The sequence below is a fragment of the Gadus chalcogrammus genome, chromosome 4, assembly GCF_026213295.1.
Source record: "Gadus chalcogrammus isolate NIFS_2021 chromosome 4, NIFS_Gcha_1.0, whole genome shotgun sequence".
In the NCBI taxonomy this organism is placed as follows: Eukaryota; Metazoa; Chordata; class Actinopteri; order Gadiformes; family Gadidae; genus Gadus; species Gadus chalcogrammus.
In genome coordinates, this window is record NC_079415.1 from 34,054,059 (window position 1) to 34,074,250 (window position 20,192).

Consider the following 20,192-nt stretch of genomic DNA (forward strand, 5'->3'; position numbering starts at 1 on the left):
TGGGTCTGGTGTGGGTCAAAAAGTCCAATACCCAGTGTTTAGAAGTGATCATTGACCACTTGTGATTGGTTTATGGTTTGTGTAAGGATTTGAAGTTAGGACACTTGGGGAATGGGTGTCAGTAGTCACATCTTCAGCTTGCCCCAAACAAATGAAAACTTGGCAGCCCTGATTACAACCGTCATAACAGACATAAACACAAATACTTTCCCACTGCGGACGGATCGGTAAACATCAAAAGAGAAGAGTAGGGAGCACAATGAAACCAAGACAGATATAAGCAGCATCAGACTTTGTTTTACTCTACTAGATTAGCAGGTACATAGTGCTAGCCTAGTGTCCTTGTAGTGCTAGCTAAGCCGGAACAGAAAAAAAACATACTCTAGTTTAGCAGATGTGGTGGCCACATTGAGGCTAGCAAAAACAGGATATTTTGTAGCGTTAGTTTAGCATTTACAGTTTCCCCATAGCACTAGCTTAGCAGTTTCCTCATACTGCTAGCGTAGCATGTGCAGTGTCCTCATAGTGCTAGGTTAGTGGGTACAGTGTCTTTTTAGTTTAGGCTGAGCTGGTACAGTAGCAACAGGTGTGTGTTTTCTATACATTCAAAGTGGTGAATGGGTCCAAACTGGACCTGTTGCTACATTAAAGGTCCCATATCATGCCACGAGCTGTGGGTGTGAATAGCCGTTATGAAAATCATCCTCTTCTGACATGAAAAGTAGGTGTGTCCTGTCCACCTAGATGTACGACGGATGGATGAGCAACGATTGCTACGGTCCACAGGGTAGGCTGGTAGACTGATCTATCAAGCACACATCTAGGTGGACACGCCCACTTCTGATGTCAGAAGAGGCAGAATTTCAAAACGACTTGTAATGGCTAATCTCACTCACATCTGGTGGTATATACTATGTCACCTTTAAAGTATGAAGAATGCCGCACACGTTGTCAGAGAGGACTTCCTTCTCAAGCGAATCCCCAAATGCATTAACCAGCGTCCATTCACTGGACTCAGCAGTCAGGTAACAATATCGTCGTACACAACTGAACACAACAGTCTTTAAAAACAAAAACAGTAGGCACAAAACTATTAACCACAGTCACAATCTACATTATTCAAGTCTGTACATATAAAATAAGGCATGTATATACATAAAATGGCTACAACCCAGCCAAATAAGTTATATTTAAACTAATTAAGGGAATAATACAGTTTAGGAAGACTAAATATGGCAGGTTTTGGGTTTTATTTAGAATTGTATTACTGGGGTAATATTGCTAGAATAATACATTTTGTTGATGCAGTTAACTGAGTTTCTTACTGGAATGTCAATTTCATATCTAGAATGTGGTAAACTTGTTGGTGAATCAAAGGCGACACAATGGAGATGGACATAAGGTATTCTAATGCACGGTGCAGGTGTATGAGCAAGGCGTTTTAAAGTGTACTGTGCACTGTTTGCCTGAGCACATTGTTCAAGGGGCAGGACGGATCTAGAAGTTTGACTCAGAGACGCTCTCAGGTAGAAAGTTAATTATCAAAATCTACTGGAGACCTGTTGTGTCTCTGTGTCCTTGTAAAAACGTCACAATTATATCGTCGTTAAAATGTATCGTAAACTTTAGTACATTTTGCTTAAGCGCCCTATAAAACGATGCATGCCACTGCTGTCCTCGTGTCGTTGATCAAAATCTTGATTATGTATTGATTGAAGCTATGGGTGCAGTGTTTACTCGAGTGTTTCAAGTGGAGACCTTCTAGACCGTGATTGGACTGGATTAACGACCACCATCAAGGCCGACACCCGATTGGTTGAGAGAACAATTAGCAGTGCTCCCTAGTCCTAGCTACAGGATGAAATCGGTGAAGTGACATCATCTCGACGTGAAACCAGTAGCACAACAGCAGATACCCAGCGTTTCTGAACGGCAGTCCCCAACAATACACCAGTTTTGTTTCCATGCATTTGGGAACAAAGTCATGCTCTGTCGTGAGAGGACTTTGGAGCGGAGAAACCTTCCAGGACCGGAATCCGGCAAAAAAAGATCCTGATTTGAAGTTGATATTTAAGAGTCTCATATTATGGGATAATATATATTATTCTATATGACGCTACTTTCAGTTGAATATTTCAATGAGGTCGTCAGACAATCTTGAGGGCCCGTCGTTTTAACTTTTACAAACCTGCTAACGATCACTGTGAGAGGGGACTTATTTAACGTTATGTTCAGCTCGTGAAAATACAATTCCAAACATCAGTGCCACTCAGCAGTTGTCTTCCTGAACTGGACATCCCGGAGTCTCGGATTACTGGCAGCACTGGTGCTAATATTTGGACATTTGATTCTCAGTGGTCTAGAAAGAGAGGCAGTACAGCCCACAGAATCAGATGGGCTCCGATATAATCCACTGACCATCAGCAGGCAATTCTGGTGAGGACTAAGTGCACGAGGACCAACGACCTAGTCCGTGAAATGGCAGTCAATCCTTTGGCCTTAATTGTTGCTGTTCGTGGTCTGAAGTAAAAAACGCAAGGTGGGGTGTCGCGGACATACTGGGGGGGGGCTCTGGTGTGCAGCAAGGGGCTGGTGAGCGACGGGGTGTTAGCAGAAGCACGGGAAGACAGCCGTGGTCCGTAAACAAAAAAGGAGAAATCGACGGAAAAGCTACATCCTAACTCAGGGACTCTTTGGCAAGGTTGCACAATCCCGAAAACCCCAACAAAGATACCTGTGTGAAACGCGACGGGGGTTTGGGTCGGAGACAGCCGTCGGACCACGCAGGGGGGGGAGTGTTCCTAGCTGGGCTTGCTCATCGGCCGGTGCCCTTGCTTGGCGCTCCTCTTCTCCGTCCTGCCCTTCTCCCGGACCTTCCGGAGGCGGCGCGGCGGCGGCGGCGTTTCCCGGGACTCGCTGTCCTCCCGGGCGCTGGAGGCGCCGGGGCCGTCCCTCTCCTCGGGGATGTCGGGTATGGCGCCGACGCTGCCGTCCAGGATGTTCCTCAGGGACGGGTCCTCGGGCGTGCAGGTGGCCGTGGTGCCGCTCTCGCTGCTGCTCAGGTCGGGCTCCTCGCCGTAGCGAGCGGCCCGGGTGCGGTGGGGCAGCGACGAGGCCCTGACGCTCCGCCGCGGCAGGGGCTCCGTCATGTCCACGCCCGAGTCCAGGCTGGTGTCGTTGCTGCTGTTCGGCCGCCGGTGGCCGCTCAGCTCGATGATGGAGTGCCGCACCCTGGCGGCCGGCCTGCCCTCCAGGGAGACGAACCACGCCCGGGGGGGCACGGCCGAGGCCTTGCCGCTGCCCAGCTCCAGCAGGGTGCGCTCGGAGACGCCCTGCAGCTCGCCCGGAGCCCCCATGCCCGCCGCCGCCTCGCTGAGCGTCCCGGGCACCGACACCGAGGACTCCAGGAGGTTGTTCTTGTTGTTGTAGAGACCCCAGACGTTGGCGTTGGGGCCCTGGCCCTGGGGAGGCGTCTGCAGGGGCTGGGGGTCGTCTTGGTCAGGCTGCCGGGGGTCGTCTGCCGACTGGGGCTGGTGGCCTTTGGGGAGAGTCTGGGGGAAGCCCCCTTTCCTCGCCGGATCTAGGTTAGGGTCGTGCTCTCCTCCGTTACGGGGGAAGGTGGCAGAGCCTTTCGGCTCCGGACAGCCGAAGAGCTCGGCGGCTTGGATGATGGCCACGGGCTGGTTGTAGAGGTGGACCAGCTTGTCCTGGAAGAACAGATCGGGCTTCTGGTGGTCCGACGTCTCCTGGAGCCGAGCCACTTGGTCACTGTTGATGTAGTGGGACTGAGCGTGGGGGCCCTTACTCCGGTCCGAGGAGGCCAGGTTCTGGTAGTGATGGGCGGCCGACCGGACCCCGGGGTCCTCCACGTAGATGTTGTAGTTGGCCATGTGCCTGGGCGTGGAGGAGGGGTCACAGGGGACGCTGTGGTGGGGGGGGCGTCCTCCGTGCTCGCCGGACTGGAACGACAGCCCCTCTTCCATGTGAGTCGACGTGGTCTGGTCCTTCTTCAGGACCGTCAGCTTGGAGAAGCGAGCTCGCCGTCGCCGCCGCCTCGGCGCCCGCTGAGAACTCCTGACGACGCGGGAGAAATATCGGGTTAGAACCTGACCGATGGCCCCACAGTGAGCCAAAGAGTTGTGTTTTTCCGTTTTTACAAACGTAGAAACGATTCCATTCAAATCTGTTGCGTGTGTCTCCCTTACATCTCTTCTTGACGATTTATTTTCTGAGATTTTATCCTTGAGTGAGTGAGACATGAAGGTATGGGGGGTAGAGGGGAGGACATGCAGCAAAGGACCACAGATAGGAATCAAACCCGGTTCGCTGTGATGAGGACTGAGCCTTAACGGGACCCGCTCTACCCGGCGAACCACCGGGGTGCCCCCTATGTCTGGCTGATATACCCGCTTCTGGTTTCTTACCCGCAGTGACAGACCAGGACCGTGAGGAAGCCCATGATGACTGCGACGGTCGCCCCGAAGAGGCCGACCAGCAGGAAGTTGTGGTCGGACAGGAAGTCGATAGAACCTGCGAGTCCCCTGTAATCTGGAGGAGAAGGGGAAGCGGGCTTCAGTACAGGTCGCTGCAGCACAGGGCTGTAGACGACTTCATAGCTCACACAAGAGGATCAGGATTGAGTCACCATGTTGAATGAGGATCTATGATGTGAAGCCCGACACACAACCAGAACAAACTGATCATACACAAAATCCTGACTTAAATATGGTGGACGATATGCCCTGAGCAACGGGGCAGTGTTCAGTGAGAACGAGGACTGGTACCATGAGTGTTAGTACTGGGTGGATCGTCCAACCTTAAAAGGGAAGGGAATCCGTGGCCATCTCGGAGAGGTAATCAAACTTGCATTTCAAATAAAAAGTAAAAACAACCAAAGTTCCAGACGGTGCGTACCAGTGGGCAAGGGCGCGGCGATCCAGTAGCCCAGGTGGGAGGCGGTGTAGGTCCAGACCAAGTGGCCGTCGACCCTCTGCACTATCCCCAGACCCTGCTGCTCCCAGGCTCCTGAAAACCACAGCAGTACCGATGCGTTATTCATGCCACGCCAGACTAACAGACTGTAGTGAGTTTGAAATGAAATGTTTGTTCATGGGGGGGACCACAACAGAGAACACAATCAATGATTTCAAATTATGTATTTAGTATAATTGTTGAAAATATGACATTCTGCAATTCATAAATAACGTAAAATCAAAGAAAACCTAGACTTTTTGTTTTCTTGCTAATGGCGCATTTCCACCGGAGGGTGCGGGTCAGTTCGGGATGCAAAGGTGCGACACGGTTCGCGTTTCCACCGCAAAAAGTGTGCGCGATCCGGACTGAGCCGTATTGAGCTGTACTCGTCTCGCAGTACTCCTCTACAGATTTCTGACTTTAATCTCAGAATTCAGATTTTAAACTAAGAACTGATAAAGAAATACATCCCATATGGTCCTAATCCGTACATTTGCAAATGGGAGACACACATGTGAGTTTTGGAGCAGAAAACTAAAAGCCTGTTTTGGGGTACCTGTCTGGCTGCTGAAGGCCCACGCGGGCAGGGTGTCCGCGGGCCTGAGGCCGGTGTTGTGTCCGAGAGGTAGACTCAGGTGGATCGGGCCCCTGACCTGAAGCTCGTCGGCCCCGGAGCACAGCCGGACGCTGAGGGCCGCCGTCGGCCTCAGCTCCGTGTTCCTGTAGGCTGCACACCGCAGAGACATGGGTTCAATGACCCTGGTGGGAACCTGCCTTCGGTACACTGCGTCTTCATGGGCTCAGTGTGCAAAACCGACACCACAGGACAGTACGGGACATCAAATACCTAAATACTAGGATAGAAACGACACAAATCTCAACACAAACACTGCGTTTAAGCTAGATCCCACCTACTAGCTGCGTTTTAAAAAGGTATTCTGCTCGACTACTGGCTGTGTGGTTCAGGCATTCGTTCTGTTGCACAAGCCACCCCCACTCCCTCCAATCAGATTTTGGGGGGGTGCAGCCGGAGTGTTTGATTGGCTTCTCCTGGTAACCAAAATTGTCCAATAACGGGTCGCTTTGTAAAACATTGTGCATTTCCGTCGAGTTTTGGCCCAGGATCATCTATAGCCCTCCTCAGTAACCCCACTACATCACGTTTAGCTATAATATGTTGTCTTACGGTTTTGGTTTTCCTTTCACTGTATGAATATTGTTTATGGGCTGTATCCCAATGGAAAAGTTGTTTAGAATGCAATTCCCATGCCGCAGTTGGGAAAGGCATGAATCCGTCAGGTTTGAGCCGTAGCGGACGGGAAAGGCCACCTGATTGGTTGCCGACGATGGCGGGGGTGCAGTTGGCGCAGTCCCTCGCTAGGTGGTGCATTGGCACCGTCAGGTAGGCGCTCAACGAGGAGATGCTGGCGTTCCCGGCGAGCGTCAGCAGGTCCTTCGGGAACTTCACGCTGGGCTGAGAAGAACTGTCTGCAGAGACACACACGGGTATCTGAGCAACAGGACCTCTTAGGCTGAAATCTCGTCCTCTTTTAGTCGTGGTTTTCAAACTGGGTGTAGTGGTAACTGGTAACCATAAAAAAAAAAAACTAAATATTTTTTTCACACTATATATGCATGCTAACAGGTCAGATGTTTTCATTGGTATATTTAAAGACTTAAATGGAAAATACTGTATTGAATGACAATATACAAAAAGCATCCCTTTGAGAGACAGACGAAGCCACAACTTTCGGTTGGTTGAGGCAAGCGTGTGTTTCGGTTGGTCGGGAAAAAAACAAAAGGAACATATAAATCGTTTAGGTTTGGTCAAGGGGAGGGGAGCTTGTTCTTTGACTGAAGAAGGTGAGGAGAGGTTACCTGGCAGCTTTGCCGTGATGATCAGGGAGTCATCGAACAGCCAGATGTTTCCGTGGTTCTGCGGGAGGAGTCCCAGAGTGACAGCGGAGAACACTGCAACACAGAACACGCATACGACCGATTTATAAAAAGTATATATCAGGACGTGCAGGAGGGAATATACATCCTACAGGTCAGCCGAGCGTTGGACAGATGCTTTACCAACACACCCCATGCCTTGGTGAAAGCATGGGAAGCTACCAGTAGATGGCAGCCTGGCGTTCAACCTCTTAGTGTTGTGGTTGGACAAAGACAACACAGCCTTTTCTAAAACTGAGTTTATAACCTAACTTTCAGATGTATGATAATACACAATGTTTTGACATTTTCCTGATAGATATTCTGTAGGTGTGTAGTGGACGCGTGTTGTCATTCCTTTAATGGCATCTACTGAACAGGTTCATTTGGAGGTAAACTACAAGGGTCGCCCATGAAGCTTTGTCTGGCCCCCGAGGGGCCCATACACGTTTGTCCGGCCCCTGATCAGGTGGACCTTCCCTTTGAACCCAGACCCCATCAAGAGAAGCACTGTGATTTTGAAAAACACAATACAAAATAATCTATGATTATTATTATGATTATCAAAACCTAACCACGACATGAAGAAAACCTTAAAAAGGTGACATATTACACCACCAGGTGCGAGTGTGATTAGCCGTGACGAGTCGTTTTGAAAATCGGCCTCTTCTGACATCACAAGTGGGCGTGTCCATCGATGGACACGCCCACTTGTGATGTCAGAAGAGGCCGATTTTCAAAACGCCTTGTCACGGCTAATCGGCCTCTTCTGACATCACAAGTGGGCGTGTCCATCCAGATGGACACGCCCACTTTTGATGTCAGAAGAGGCCGATTTTCAAACGCCTTGTCACGGCTAATCGGCCTCTTCTGACATCACAAGTGGGCGTGTCCATCTCGATGGACACGCCCACTTGCGATGTCAGAAGAGGCCGATTTTCAAAACGGCTCCTAACGGCCAATCACGCTCGCGTCTGGTGGTGAAGCACGTCACCCGCCCCACTCACGCGGCCTCCTGGCGGTCTCCCAGGGCAGCGTGGTGGGCACGTAGCCCTCCGCGCGGGCCAGCAGGGTGAGGTGGAGCCGGGGCCCGTAGGGGAGCCACAGGAGGGCCTCGCCCGCCGGGCCGGCCCTGGCGCTGGCCCGGAGGGCGCGGCCGGCGTAGACGTCCAGCGTGGCCCCGGGCAGCGGGCGGCGGGTGGACATGTCCCGCACCAGGGCCTTCAGGGTGAACCGGGCTTCTGGAGGGGGGGGGGAAGACGGTGAGGTCGAGCAAAAGGGGGTTTGGTTCGCGGTACGACGCGGTACACACACACACACACACACACACACACACTGTGTGTGTACACAGACAGACAGACAGACCTACATAAACACCATGCATACATGCCCACAATATTACACACATACAGACTACAGCCTACACATTTTATTCAGGAACTATCTTTTCCAGTTATTACTAGTATTTATCCCTAGTAAACAGAGACTATTATAGTGATAATATGACGGGAAACATGTCATTAAGGAGCAGGTAGGAGTTAGGGGGCATATTGGTCAAGGAGACACAACTATGTATGTGCTTTAATGGTTACAGTCGTTGCCATTCAAAATCAAAACACGACCTGTACTCGAAGCGTTGCCGGTTATAGATTAACACTTTATGGTCTGTGTGGGCAGAACATTTAAAATGCTGTGTTTTGATTGGCCCAACCGCCCAGTCCTTACGCGACAGGGGGCTATTAACGACCAAGGGCCACCGTCTGTGATTCCCCTCTTTGCGTGTGCGCGCGGCTGAGTGCCCGCGTGTGCACGAGTGTGCGTCCATGCGCGTGGGTGTGTGTGTGTGCGGAAGTGGTGGGGCCGCTCCGCCGTGAAGCTGGGCCCCTAACAAAGAACCAGCGGAGCGGGCGGGTGTCGTATAAATCAGGCTACACAACACAAGGGCTATTCCTCAGCTAGGGGAACGCCGTGATTACCATATCACAACCCCCGTGGCCGCAGAGTAAAGCCCCTAATCCTCCCAACACACTGCGAAACGATACACCGTTACACGTAACGCGGGTGGTGAATCCACACAACGTTATGAAATCCCAACCGTTTCATCAGGCTGAGGAATAACGAGCAAATGACCCTCTCTTTTTATATCAGAGTCAGCGTTTTCTCCCGAGCATGCATTTGCACTGTGCGTCTTTCTGCACAGAGGTTGATATCATTGCTATCATACGGCCTGTAGTTATCTATGTTTGTTTGGTGGAAGCGTATTGTTTCATTGCACAAAAATGCACAATATATCTTCACCTATGTGTTTATACGAGCCCTGATTTCTAAAACGACATGTGATTGCTTCATGAGCCGCTTGATGCCATTTCCTTTTTTCTTCTGCCGTTCCTCGGCCCCAAACCGTGAGATCAAAGGGCTTGGTGCCTCGCCTACCTGGCTGGGGTGGAGACCCGGGCTCCGCGCTCCGGTGTCCCGGGTAGGTCGTGTTCGGAGGAGGGATGCTGCTACTGGCATTGTCCTCGGAGGGTAAGGGGAGGCTCGCGCTCACCGGATCCGTGTCGCGGCAGAGGATCCCGCTCCAGACCACCGACAACAACAGTAGCAGGTGGGGTTGGTGGCGTTCCGCAGGCATGGCGAGAGCGAACCGTCACCCAGAGACATAACGGCGTAAACGGGACCGGTACTCGGGAGGGGGGGACGGGGGACACAGGTAGGTAGGTAGGTAGGCTAGGTGGGATACGGCTCGCTTGAGGGGGGTCTTTTGTTGTGATGGCCTGCAGTCTTCACGTGACCTTCCTGGAGGGGCGAGGCGAGGCGAGGCGCTGCTGGTGCTGAGGCTGGGCGCGTGGGGCGGGAGATGTGTGACGTCATAGAACGCGCGATATGGGTGATTAAAAGACACGGAGACGCGTCGATGCTTAACCCGGGAATCCTTGTGAGAGGGTGTGCTTGTTTTGAGAATTTGCATTTCACAAAATAAAATACTATAATAAAAAACAGACGAGATCTTCATTAAGCAACTTTACTTTAATTACAGTAAAGTAAAGTGACTTGGTTTCATTTGCTTCAGGAGACGAATAATCATTACGACCTCCCTTTCCCGTTTTAATCGCAGGCTTACCTTTCATATCTCTTTCATAAGTATGCAAAGCGTGCAAATATATAGACTTTAGGCCCACTGTAAAATATTTATGTATAGGCTACATAATATACATAGAAATATTTTCTTTCATTAAATGGATGTAATCAATACAATTAAAAACAATGTATTACTAGTGTGAAACATATCAGGTCCATTATAGTTAATTTTACATTTAACACTTGAATTGTTCAATTAGTGCCGCCGTGTGGTGTGAAGGTGGAACTGCGACACCTGATCCGTCTCATAACTCCCATGGATTATGAATAATCACCGGATGAGACGTCGTAAGCAGTAAAACAGATTAATGAACAGACTGAACAGATGGTTTTAACCAGAATGCAACTTATAAAGTGCTTGATAGCAATGAATGAAGGGGGAGAACGTGTTCTTGCATTTATGTTGCCACAAACACGTGTAGGAACTTCTGGACAATAACAGTAGAGTACTTCAATGCTTTATTAAAACTTTGCCCTCAATCATTGACGTAGTAACAAAATTATCAAGGTAGTGTGAAAGGTGGATTATAAAACAAAGTGCATCGTTAGGACAGGGGGTAAATTAGTGCAATCAACATACTTAGTGGTGGAAAAAGAAAGAAATCATAGAGTAACAATCAGTGCAGTGGTCATAGCAGGAATACAACTATAAAGTGCGCAAAAATAGATAAATCTGTGTGTACATTATTAAATTGGAAACTTTTAGGACGGTTGAATCACTTTACAAACACATTCAGGCAGTTTAAATAATATTGCATTTAAATACTCACACACACACACACACACACACACACACACACACACACAAACACACACTTTTGCATGAAAAGCAAGGACATTATCGTTGTAGCAGCATAGCAGCCTTTAGCAGTGGTATTTCCGACCACCGCTAACACACCTCACACACTCACACACACCTGAATCATATTCAATATCCTAATAAAAACGTGAGGCGCGTCGGTTAAAACTATCATTAGCATAGTCAGTTAGCCGCGTTATTGCACTTGGTCGTCCTCATTGGAGGCATTATCAAACTCTTAAAACTACCGTCGACCGTTGGCCACTCTGAACTTCACCGAGTCTGTGAAGGAAAGTCCTAAAGCTCACAGAAGTAGCAGGCAGTTTTCCCGCTGCAATACTTTTAAAGATAAAACACTTTTATCGCCGTTTTTAAACTCCCACCCCGATATTGTGCGGATCTCGGCCGTCCTTTTTCAAATCCCGGAAATTCCTTTCTACACGCAGGGTACCTGATAGTGCTGATTGGCCAGAAGGGAAGGAAGTGGGGGGGGGGGGGGGGTAAGCTTCCTGTTGGGTCAGTAGCAGCCGTCGTTCCAGCTGGCGTGCCGCAGGGGGGTCAGCTGGGTCATAGTCTTGGGGGGCGTCAACAAACTGACGAGAGAGGAAAGAATCAGTACAGAATCTACGCACGTTTTATTTTACGTTTTATTGTTATATTAAGGTTAGTTATTAGTCATGATGACTGCATTTTTCTGGTGATCATTAGCATTCAATTATCAGTCTTTTTATTATAAACTGACACAGAAACCGTAGACTCCACCCCCCTCGTTAGATGGGCTGATTCACACAAGGTCTCCACCCTCCATCTGAAATGCTTTGCTCCAACCAAACTCTGTGAGTAAGAACACAACCCCTCAAATTTAGTCCATCCTTCACAGACCACGAGACCCCATACAGGTTTGGTGGTGTTCAGACTCCAGCTATAGACTCTGCATCGTCAACCCGTCCCTCCCCTCCTACTTGTTGTATGTGGTACGTCCTGGCACTTAATGTACACACTTATTGTATTTCGTCGTATTTAGTTACAGTACTTAGTTATGTAGCATCTTATCCTAGCTATCATTGTTGCGTACGGGGAATGGGTTAACCTAGCAATTGTAAATGCTTGGCACTTGGTTCTATGAACATCCTTACTGTACCGACAGCGATAAGCTGTTTCTATTTCAAATGTACTTATTCTAAGTTCGCTTTGGATAAAAAACGTCTGCCTAATGCCCTGAATGTAAAAGGTAAATGTTGGGGTCAGCTCACCTGCGTGGCAACTGGGAGATCCGGGGGGCGGAGCTTGAGGCCGGGCGTGGCAGGCCGCTGCTACGCGGCGTGGGGGGCTGGGTGGGGGTCTTGTTGCCGAGCGACGGGATGCCTGTCGGCACAGAAACCGAGCCCTTGATGATGGGGCTGACGTAGGCGGTGGCCTTTGTCGGTTGCGTCGGCGACGGCGTGGAGAAGCTTCCCACGCTGTGGACGCGGCTCTGCAGCTGGACTGCAGGCCGAGAGGTTAGCGTGTTAGCCGTCTATCGCGCTAACAAGCGTGTTAGTTAGCCCGCATGTTAGGGCGTTGGTGAGTTAGTCAGTAAGCTGGCTAGTTCATTATCTAGCATTTTAGTTTGATGGGTACCCTTTTGGCGAGTTAGTAATCTTGTTATGTTGTTTATTTAGCTCTCCATCTAGCTAGCTTGTGAGCTAGATATCTTGTTAGCTATTTCTTTGCCTTCATATTAGCTCGTTAGAGATTTTGATAGCTAGCTATTTAGAATCAGAATCATCTTCATCAAGTAGGGTCACACAAAAGGAATAAATCTGGAATAATTATACAAATGATATATATATATATAATAAGTTACATTTAGCCATTAGCTAATTAGCTTGTTAGCTAGTTCGAAGGGTTGAAGAGAGAAAGGTTGCTGCTTCTTACTGGAGGAGTGAAACTGAGCCGGCGACGAATCAAAGCTCAGGCTGTTACGCAGCAGGGAGAGGGGCGCCGCCTGATTGGCCGAGATGTGCACGCTCGGCATGCTGGGAGCCCGCACCAGGTTGGGCATGCTCCGCCGCAGCTTGTCTACTGGGAAAACAACAACCAATCACAACCAGAATAAAGAGGCTACGAAGGACCATAGTGGATCGAGGACTGGGGACAACAGATGTTTACTAGCCTCTTAGGCTAACTGGCTCACTTACAAGTTGACTGTTGATCAGTGTGAAATGTCCCTGAAATTAACCAATAAATAATTAGGAGTCAACGTCAGATATGAGATTTTTTCAATTATCCCCTGCAAACTGAAAATGTTGGCTTATAGGTACATTAAATTGCACCCCCCACCCCCAAGTCATTATGTGCAAAAACCAACCACTAAAAACTAGCAGAAGGAAAACAGGTCGAAACAGGTCGTCAAGCACACAACAAACAGCTCCTCTCCCGCTCGGTTTCTGTGTCACCCCCCCCACCCCCCAGTCTCTCGTGTTTCCGTTGGAACCTGTGACTGGACTTACAGGGAGTTAGAGGCAAGCGGTTGGCGACCTGGCTGGGAGGGTCATTCAGGGTGACCATCAGGTGATTAAGGGGACCTTATCCCTCAAAGCTCGCTGCTTCTGTGTTTGGGCGCCGGCAATAGCGTTGAGACAGCTGATTAAATATCGAACAAATGCTTCTGGAATTAACCGAAGAGATTAGAAAACGAGTGTATCAGCGCTTTCCGTTAGCGAGTTAGTTATCAGAACGCTAATTGGGGAATCGTTGTTTTGCGTTTAGTATGATTACTTTAAAAAAAAAAGACAGCCTGATTATCAGGGATAGACTTACGCTCATAACCGAGAGCCAACTGATTTCCAACGGGAGATTCCGCTGGACAAAATGGCCAACAACAAAACAAAACAGGGATACGTACACCATAAACACAGCATTAACCACACGAGTAAAACACCAAGTGGCAGTAGCATCAACTTCAGGATAATCCGTTTACTACAGCCAAGAAGTCCTTTAAACCCAAACAGCGGCCATCAATTAGCAATTTCGCCCCGATAAAGTAATAAAGGCCCGGCCGTAAGCCAGGGTGTTTCCTGCTCACCTGATCCGGGTCTGGGGGCCTGCGGCTGGGCAGCGCTGGGGCCGGCGGTGCCCGCCCGTGGAGGCGGGGAGGCGAAGAAGGCCCTGGAAGCGTACGTTTGGACGGGGGAGGTTGGGGGTGTAGCCGGGGGTGTGTACAGCGACACGCTGCTGCGGTGCCAGTCCCGTGCGCTGGAGAACGTGTGTGGCCGGGGGAGGCTGGAGGGAGCGAGCTGCGGAGGGGTAGGGGGGCCGCAGTCCTCCTCCGTGGGACGGGGGGTCCGGCGCGAGAGGCTGGGCCCCCGCTCCCGACGAGGGGCCGTGCTGGCGTAGTCCTGACGCAGACCTGTTTGTGGGGGGGGGGGGGGGGGGGGGGGTGAGGTGGTAGCAATGCACACACACACCAAAATATATAGACACAAAAAAAACACACATATTTACACACACACACCAACGCAGGGAAAAGACACACGCACACAAAACAAATCGGACAGGACAAACACATATACACACACCTCCTGAGGTTAATGAAGCTAAAGTAGCGATGAGCTCGTAGGTCTGATTAGTTAGTTAAACACGGAGGGAGAGAGCGAGAGAGTTTGGAGTTAGAGATTCAGAGAGTGACCGAAAACAAGCCACAAGGTGAGGCCTTAACGACCCGCCAGGTGAGGCGTTAACGACCCACCAGGTGAGGCCTTAACGAGCAACCAGGTGAGGCCTTAACGAGCAACCAGGTGAGGCCTTAACGAGCATCCAGGTGAGGCCTTAACGACCATCCAGGTGAGGCCTTAACGACCATCCAGGTGAGGCCTTAACGACCATCCAGGTGAGGCCTTAACGACCCACCAGGTGAGGCCTTAACGACCCACCAGGTGAGGCCTTAACGACCCACCAGGTGAGACCTTAACGAGCAACCAGGTGAGGCCTTAACGACCATCCAGGTGCGGCCTAAACGACCATCCAGGTGCGGCCTTAACGACCATCCAGGTGAAGCCTTAACGACCAATCAGGCTGAGACTCGGAACATTCAATTATGCGTTGTCACTTACTCTCCTCCTGCAGCCGGGCCATGACCTGTACATCTGTGAGGTCATTGAGCTTGTAACTCGTGGCGACGATGTCCCTCTCGTCGTCGTCGAAACTCGCCGAGTTCCAGCCTTTCCGAAGACAAACACAGCGGTCGTTATGAGGCAGTGGTAAATTGCGTGATTCATGGGGGCGTTCTTAAAAGATCCTGACCCCTCAAAAAAAAAATCAACGTTTTCCTCCAACTGTTCCAGAAAAAGTAGTTACACAAAAAGCGTAGAAGAAGAAGACCGGACTACGTTAGAACACTGACTGAGGTCAGTCCTTTGACCTACCAATCACGTCAAGGCAGGGGAGAGGGAGGAGGGTTTGAGAGAGGGGGCGGGGGGGGGGGGGGGGGGGTGAGGTAGGGGGAAGCTTGGAGGCGGAGTCTTACCGCGGCGGGCCAGGTGAGAGAGGAAGGTGGGGCTCCTCTCGGCGGGGGGGAGGGGCTCCTTCAACAGAGGGCTCAGGGACCCCCGCGGGGACAGGAGCAGGGGGGAGGCCAGGGGGGAGGCTAGGGGAGGGGGAGGGGGGGGGGGAGGAGGACAGAGAGAGGAGCGGTCTGAGGAACGAGGTTGAGTGGGGCATCGAACCTGCGTGTGTTTTGGGGGGGGGGGGCGGGGCTTACCGGGACGTCGGGAGAAGAGCGGGGTGGAGCAGGACTTGCCGGCAAGCGGGGGGGAGGCGCCGAACGAGGAGCCCACCGCCATGAGGAGGGGGGAGGAGGGGGAGAGGCTGCAGGGGGAGGGGGAGGGGCGCCACCTGGAGACTGGAGAGAGCGAGGGGGGGAGGGGGGAGTGGAAGAGAGGGTGAGGAGGGGAGATGGGGGAGGAGGGGGGAGTAATGAGGTGAGATGGGGAGGAGGATGGGAGGGCGTAAGGGGAGATGGGGGAGGAGTATGGAGGGGGGGGGGAGGAATGGGGGAGGAGGGGGAGGAAAATGGAGTGAGGGGAGTGGAGGAACAAGGGGAGATGGGGGAGTAAGGGGAGGGGGTGAGGGGAGAGGGGGAGGAGAATTGTGTGGGTCAGATTATGGGAAGAATGAGGGGAGAAATGGGGGTGAGTATTGAGAGTGGTGGGGTCGAGGAGAATGTGATGAGGGGAGATAGGGTGGGGGTGAGGAAAGAGAGAGACCCTGAAATAATCAGTCTCCTCTCTTCCTCCACAGTTAAACACCTTTCAGTGTTTAAAGGGGACACATCGTACCACCAGGTGAGAGAGAGATTAGCCATTGCAAGCAGGTTTGAAAATGTGCAGCATTGTGACGTCCCAGGTGGGCGTGTCCACCTAGATGTGTGCTGGATAGATCAGTCTACGAGCCTACCCAGTGGACTGTAGCAAACGTTGTTCATCTGTCTGTCACACATCTAGGTGGACACGCCCACCTGTGATGTCACAATGCTGCACATTTTGAAAACGGCTTGTAACGGCTAATCACACTCACACCTGGTGGTATGATGTGTCCCATTTAAAGCTTGAGGACTGTGTGTTTGCGTTTGCATCTCTGCTTAAAAAAAGCCAAACAGAGTTGTTGGGACACACACACACGCGGCGTGATATCACAGGACAGGCCAACTCATCGGCGACTGGCACCGCACTACAGTGGGCGCCGTTGTCTCAGAGTGACACACACACACACACACACACACACACACACACACACACACACACACACACACACACACACACACACACACACACACACACACACACACACACACACACACACACACACACACACACACACACACACACACACACTAGGTGCGGTTGCTATGGCGACGGCTTGTCTTAAAGTACCGCCGACGCAAACGAGAGCCAGACATCCACTTCTACATCTACAGTAACACCGACCGACGGAGGCCTTAGCTAGACAGACGGCCGGCTGGCCCAGATCTGGAGATAGTACCGCAGCGAAGGGACGTCAACACCCCCCCCCCCCCCCCCCCCCCCCCCCATCTCATTTGTGCCCACTGTTCGGATACGAGGACAGAGAAGCAGCTTTGGAACCAGAGATACAATCGGTGTGTCCTACATGCCCATGAAGCATCTCTGAAGGGTGTCTTTATAGACGCTCCTCTCCTCTGCTCCATCATTAACTTCTCCCTTCCCCTGCCCCACCACCAACAGCTTGTCCCCTCTCCTCGACCGACTGCATGTTGCTCTACTCTCCACCACTAGCTACTCTTCCTCTCCTCCTGCTCCACCACTAGCTACTCTTCCTCTCTTTCTGCTCCCCCACTAGCTACTCTTCCTCTCTCCGTGCTCCACACCAAACCTTCGACCTGAGACCTCTCTACCCTGACCAAACTCCCAGCCTGACTGCATATAGCAAGTGTTTTCCATTCGCTACCTATCGTCGTGACAACCAACCGCCATAACCCTCAGCAAGAGTGGATGAGATGATGGTTTCGGCCGCTTGCGCACGCGTGCAAGCGAGCGAGCGAGTGCAGCCCGGTACCACGGTGAGATGGACCGGGCCCTAAGCTGGCTAGCCGTACTAGCTGCCAGCATGGTGACGTCATGGCCAGTACCATAGTGTGTCTGTGTGTGTGTCAATAAAACCTTCTCTTATCCACACACAAACAATTCCTTGCATCATCATTTCACACACACACACACACACACACACACACACACACACACACACACACACACACACACACACACACACACACACACACACACCACACACCACACACACACACACACACACACACACACACACACACACACACACCTCGTTGCAGGTTCAGGGACGGGGTCCTCGTGGGCCCCTCAGACCGGGGACTGTCCAGAACCTTCCTGCACCACGTCAGCGGAGAGAGGGGGGGGCTGTCCGCACACATGGCTGCCCGGGATGACACGTACAGCCTGCTCACACACACACACACACACACACACACACACACACACACACACACACACACACACACACACACACACACACACACACACACACACACACACACACACACACACAGTGACCTAATGATCGAAATGACCAGTGAACAGGGCTTATTATGGGGAGGTCCGTGCCCACTAGTGAACAAGGCTGTCCCCCGAGAAACAAAGACCCCAACTGTCCCCCAAAACACAGACTTGTTCAGAGTGTGTGTTTGTGTTGACGTGCGTGTGTGCCTGTTTAAGCATGCTTGGGAGTGCCGAAGGGTGGGCCTATCTCACCTCCGACAGCCGGATATTATTAATAAAATGTGTTCTAATATTTGTTGTAAATTGTGTGTCATGTTGTTTAAATCGCGACGAGCGACGCGGGAGGCAGGGGCTGCGTTACCAAGGCAACAACAGCATCCCAAGGCGAGAAGTTCGACCGCTGGGGAACATGTTTCAACGTCCGACAGTAAACTTTGATTCGTCAAATATAAACCATGGAGTCGAAGTTAGATAAGTTACAGAAGTAGACTATGCTCTTCAACGTAGGGGCAAACTTGAACGGCGGTGTCTACATCAAGCAAGGCGAGACTATCCAAACCTCACGTCATTAAGTCTGGAGTCTACTCTGGACAAATTAGACATCTCAGTCTCTCACACATCGCACGCCAAAGGCTCCGCTATAGCCGCTTAGCGGATCAGCAGCAACACGTGCTTCCATCCTACCAACCAGGTCTCGTCGTCCGAATCTCTGGAGGAGAACATGGCCTCCAGGTCCAGCTCCTCCACGTCGTCCATCACCGTGGTGGTCTCCCCACCTCCGGCCTGCTTTTCGGAGAAATACGCTTGGAAATACGCCAGCACACCCGAGGGGGTGTTCTTGTTGTTGATGTTATGGTTGTTGTTCTCCCTGTGTTCGAGTTTGCTGGACGCGGGGACCGGGGACAGAGTGCGGTTCTGCCGGCTCCTCAGCTGCTGATTCTGAAGCTCCAGACTCCGGACCAGCGCCTGGAGCTTCTTCACCTCCAGCTCGGCGGGCATGCTGTTGCAGTTGTGGTCGACCACATCCATGATCTGGCGGTTCATCAGGCCGACCTCGGCCTCCATCGGGCGGTGAGAGCGAAGTGCGTGGTGTTGGATCAGGAGACAGTGAGCGCTTGACTTGTAGACTGGTGTACTGTACTAGACAAGAGTTGGCTGTGTCTGCGCGTCTCTCTCTCTCTCTCTACTCGGGTGTGATCCGAGCTGCCGGCTCAAAACCTAGAAGGACCTCCGACCAATGAGAGAGGATGATCATGACCACGCCCCCCCCTCCACACACACCAATGACAACTGCAGGTTAAGCCACACACACCTGTGATGTCTCGAATTATAAACTCTTGATCCATTAAAAAATGTGTACACATGCTAATTCATCATTTGCATAGTTTGTTTATAGCTTCAATCAAAAAATACTGGATGGGATATAATCTATGTAATTTGATATTCATGAATGTTCTCAACTCATTTTAAGGCATATAAAACATTTCAGTACCAAGGTTCGGTTTCAGATCATTTTCTGGCAGGAGGTAAATGACTGAAATTTCTTATATTTGCCCATGTGAAGGTGTTTCAGCTGGTAATAGACACTGGATAAAATATAATCTATGTAATGTGATACTCATGAATGTTATCAACTCATTTTAAGGCATATAAAACATTTCAGTAAAGAGAGGGCTTGAGATCATTTTCTGGCAGGAGGAAAAGGTCTCCAATGTGTCATATTTTCGCTTTATAACGTACAGCTGACAAAAGAGACTGGATTTGTTCTTATCTACCCCACATAGCCCACATGAATGTTATAGTGTTAGTTTGAACCCTAATCTATTTAATGTGACAGGACCTACTCATGAATGTTTTCAATTCATTTTGAGAAGAAAAAGAATTCTTCTTCAGAAATCTATAATCTGGGAAAACAATGCATAGTAAGAAAATACATGTTTTATTGTATAAAATAGACACACAGAAATAATTACGATTGCAGTGGTTTAGAAACATAAAGAAGGATAAGTGACTCACGGACTGTAGTGCTATTGATTATAGTAGCCTATGACTGATCAGACGTCGATCCCCGGACAAGGTCGATGACTTGTCACCTTAAAATACATATCTGTGTTAATACAGCGGACAATAGTCCTGTAGTGCTATTGACTATTATGATTGATCTGACTTTGCTGCCGCACACACGTTTCGAGGAGATACGTGCTTTCTGGCAGCTGATCACTTTTCGGCACAACACCGTTTCAAAACCTAGAAGGACCTTCGACCAATGAGAGAGGAGGATCATGACCACGCCCCCCCCC

General features: G+C 50.7%; 2 protein-coding genes across 2 annotated transcripts; both read right to left on the minus strand.

The window, feature by feature from the left end:
* Window positions 1–2,801: 2,801 nt before the first annotated feature.
* On the minus strand, window positions 2,802–11,074 carry fam171b (family with sequence similarity 171 member B). The gene is made up of 9 exons (XM_056588451.1): window positions 11,050–11,074; window positions 10,910–10,945; window positions 7,917–8,150; window positions 6,853–6,945; window positions 6,304–6,462; window positions 5,531–5,701; window positions 4,915–5,025; window positions 4,425–4,548; window positions 2,802–4,071 (listed from the first exon to the last, which is right to left on the minus strand). Exons 1-9 carry the CDS (start codon window positions 11,072–11,074, stop codon window positions 2,802–2,804), a joined length of 2,223 nt encoding a protein of 740 aa, XP_056444426.1.
* Window positions 11,075–11,354: 280 nt separating this feature from the next.
* LOC130381030 (SLAIN motif-containing protein 1-like) lies at window positions 11,355–19,064 on the minus strand. The gene is made up of 9 exons (XM_056588452.1): window positions 18,581–19,064; window positions 17,699–17,832; window positions 15,694–15,728; window positions 15,354–15,465; window positions 14,941–15,048; window positions 13,914–14,237; window positions 12,764–12,910; window positions 12,100–12,331; window positions 11,355–11,439 (listed from the first exon to the last, which is right to left on the minus strand). The coding sequence occupies exons 1-9, from the start codon at window positions 18,955–18,957 to the stop codon at window positions 11,364–11,366; spliced, it is 1,545 nt and encodes a 514-aa protein (XP_056444427.1). The 5' UTR covers window positions 18,958–19,064; the 3' UTR covers window positions 11,355–11,363.
* Between the last annotated feature and the right edge of the window lie 1,128 nt (window positions 19,065–20,192).

Bases quoted from the DNA above. Each gene is read 5' to 3' on its own strand.
- fam171b (XM_056588451.1), bottom strand. From the start codon at position 11,074: ATGCCTCCAATGAGGACGACCAAGT. The intron at 6,946-7,916 runs GTGAGTGGGGCG...TCTGTGTTGCAG, and splicing joins GGAGACCGCCAGGAGGCCGC to TGTTCTCCGCTGTCACTCTG. The intron at 4,549-4,914 runs GTACGCACCGTC...CTTCTCCTCCAG, and splicing joins CGCCGCGCCCTTGCCCACTG to ATTACAGGGGACTCGCAGGT.
- LOC130381030 (XM_056588452.1), bottom strand. From the start codon at position 18,957: ATGGAGGCCGAGGTCGGCCTGATGAACCGCCAGATCATGGATGTGGTC. The intron at 15,466-15,693 runs CTCTCCCCCTCC...CTAGCCTCCCCC, and splicing joins CCTCCCCCTCCCCCTGCAGC to CTGGCCTCCCCCCTGCTCCT. The intron at 12,911-13,913 runs GTGAGCAGGAAA...TTGTTTTCCCAG, and splicing joins GGCCCCCAGACCCGGATCAG to TAGACAAGCTGCGGCGGAGC.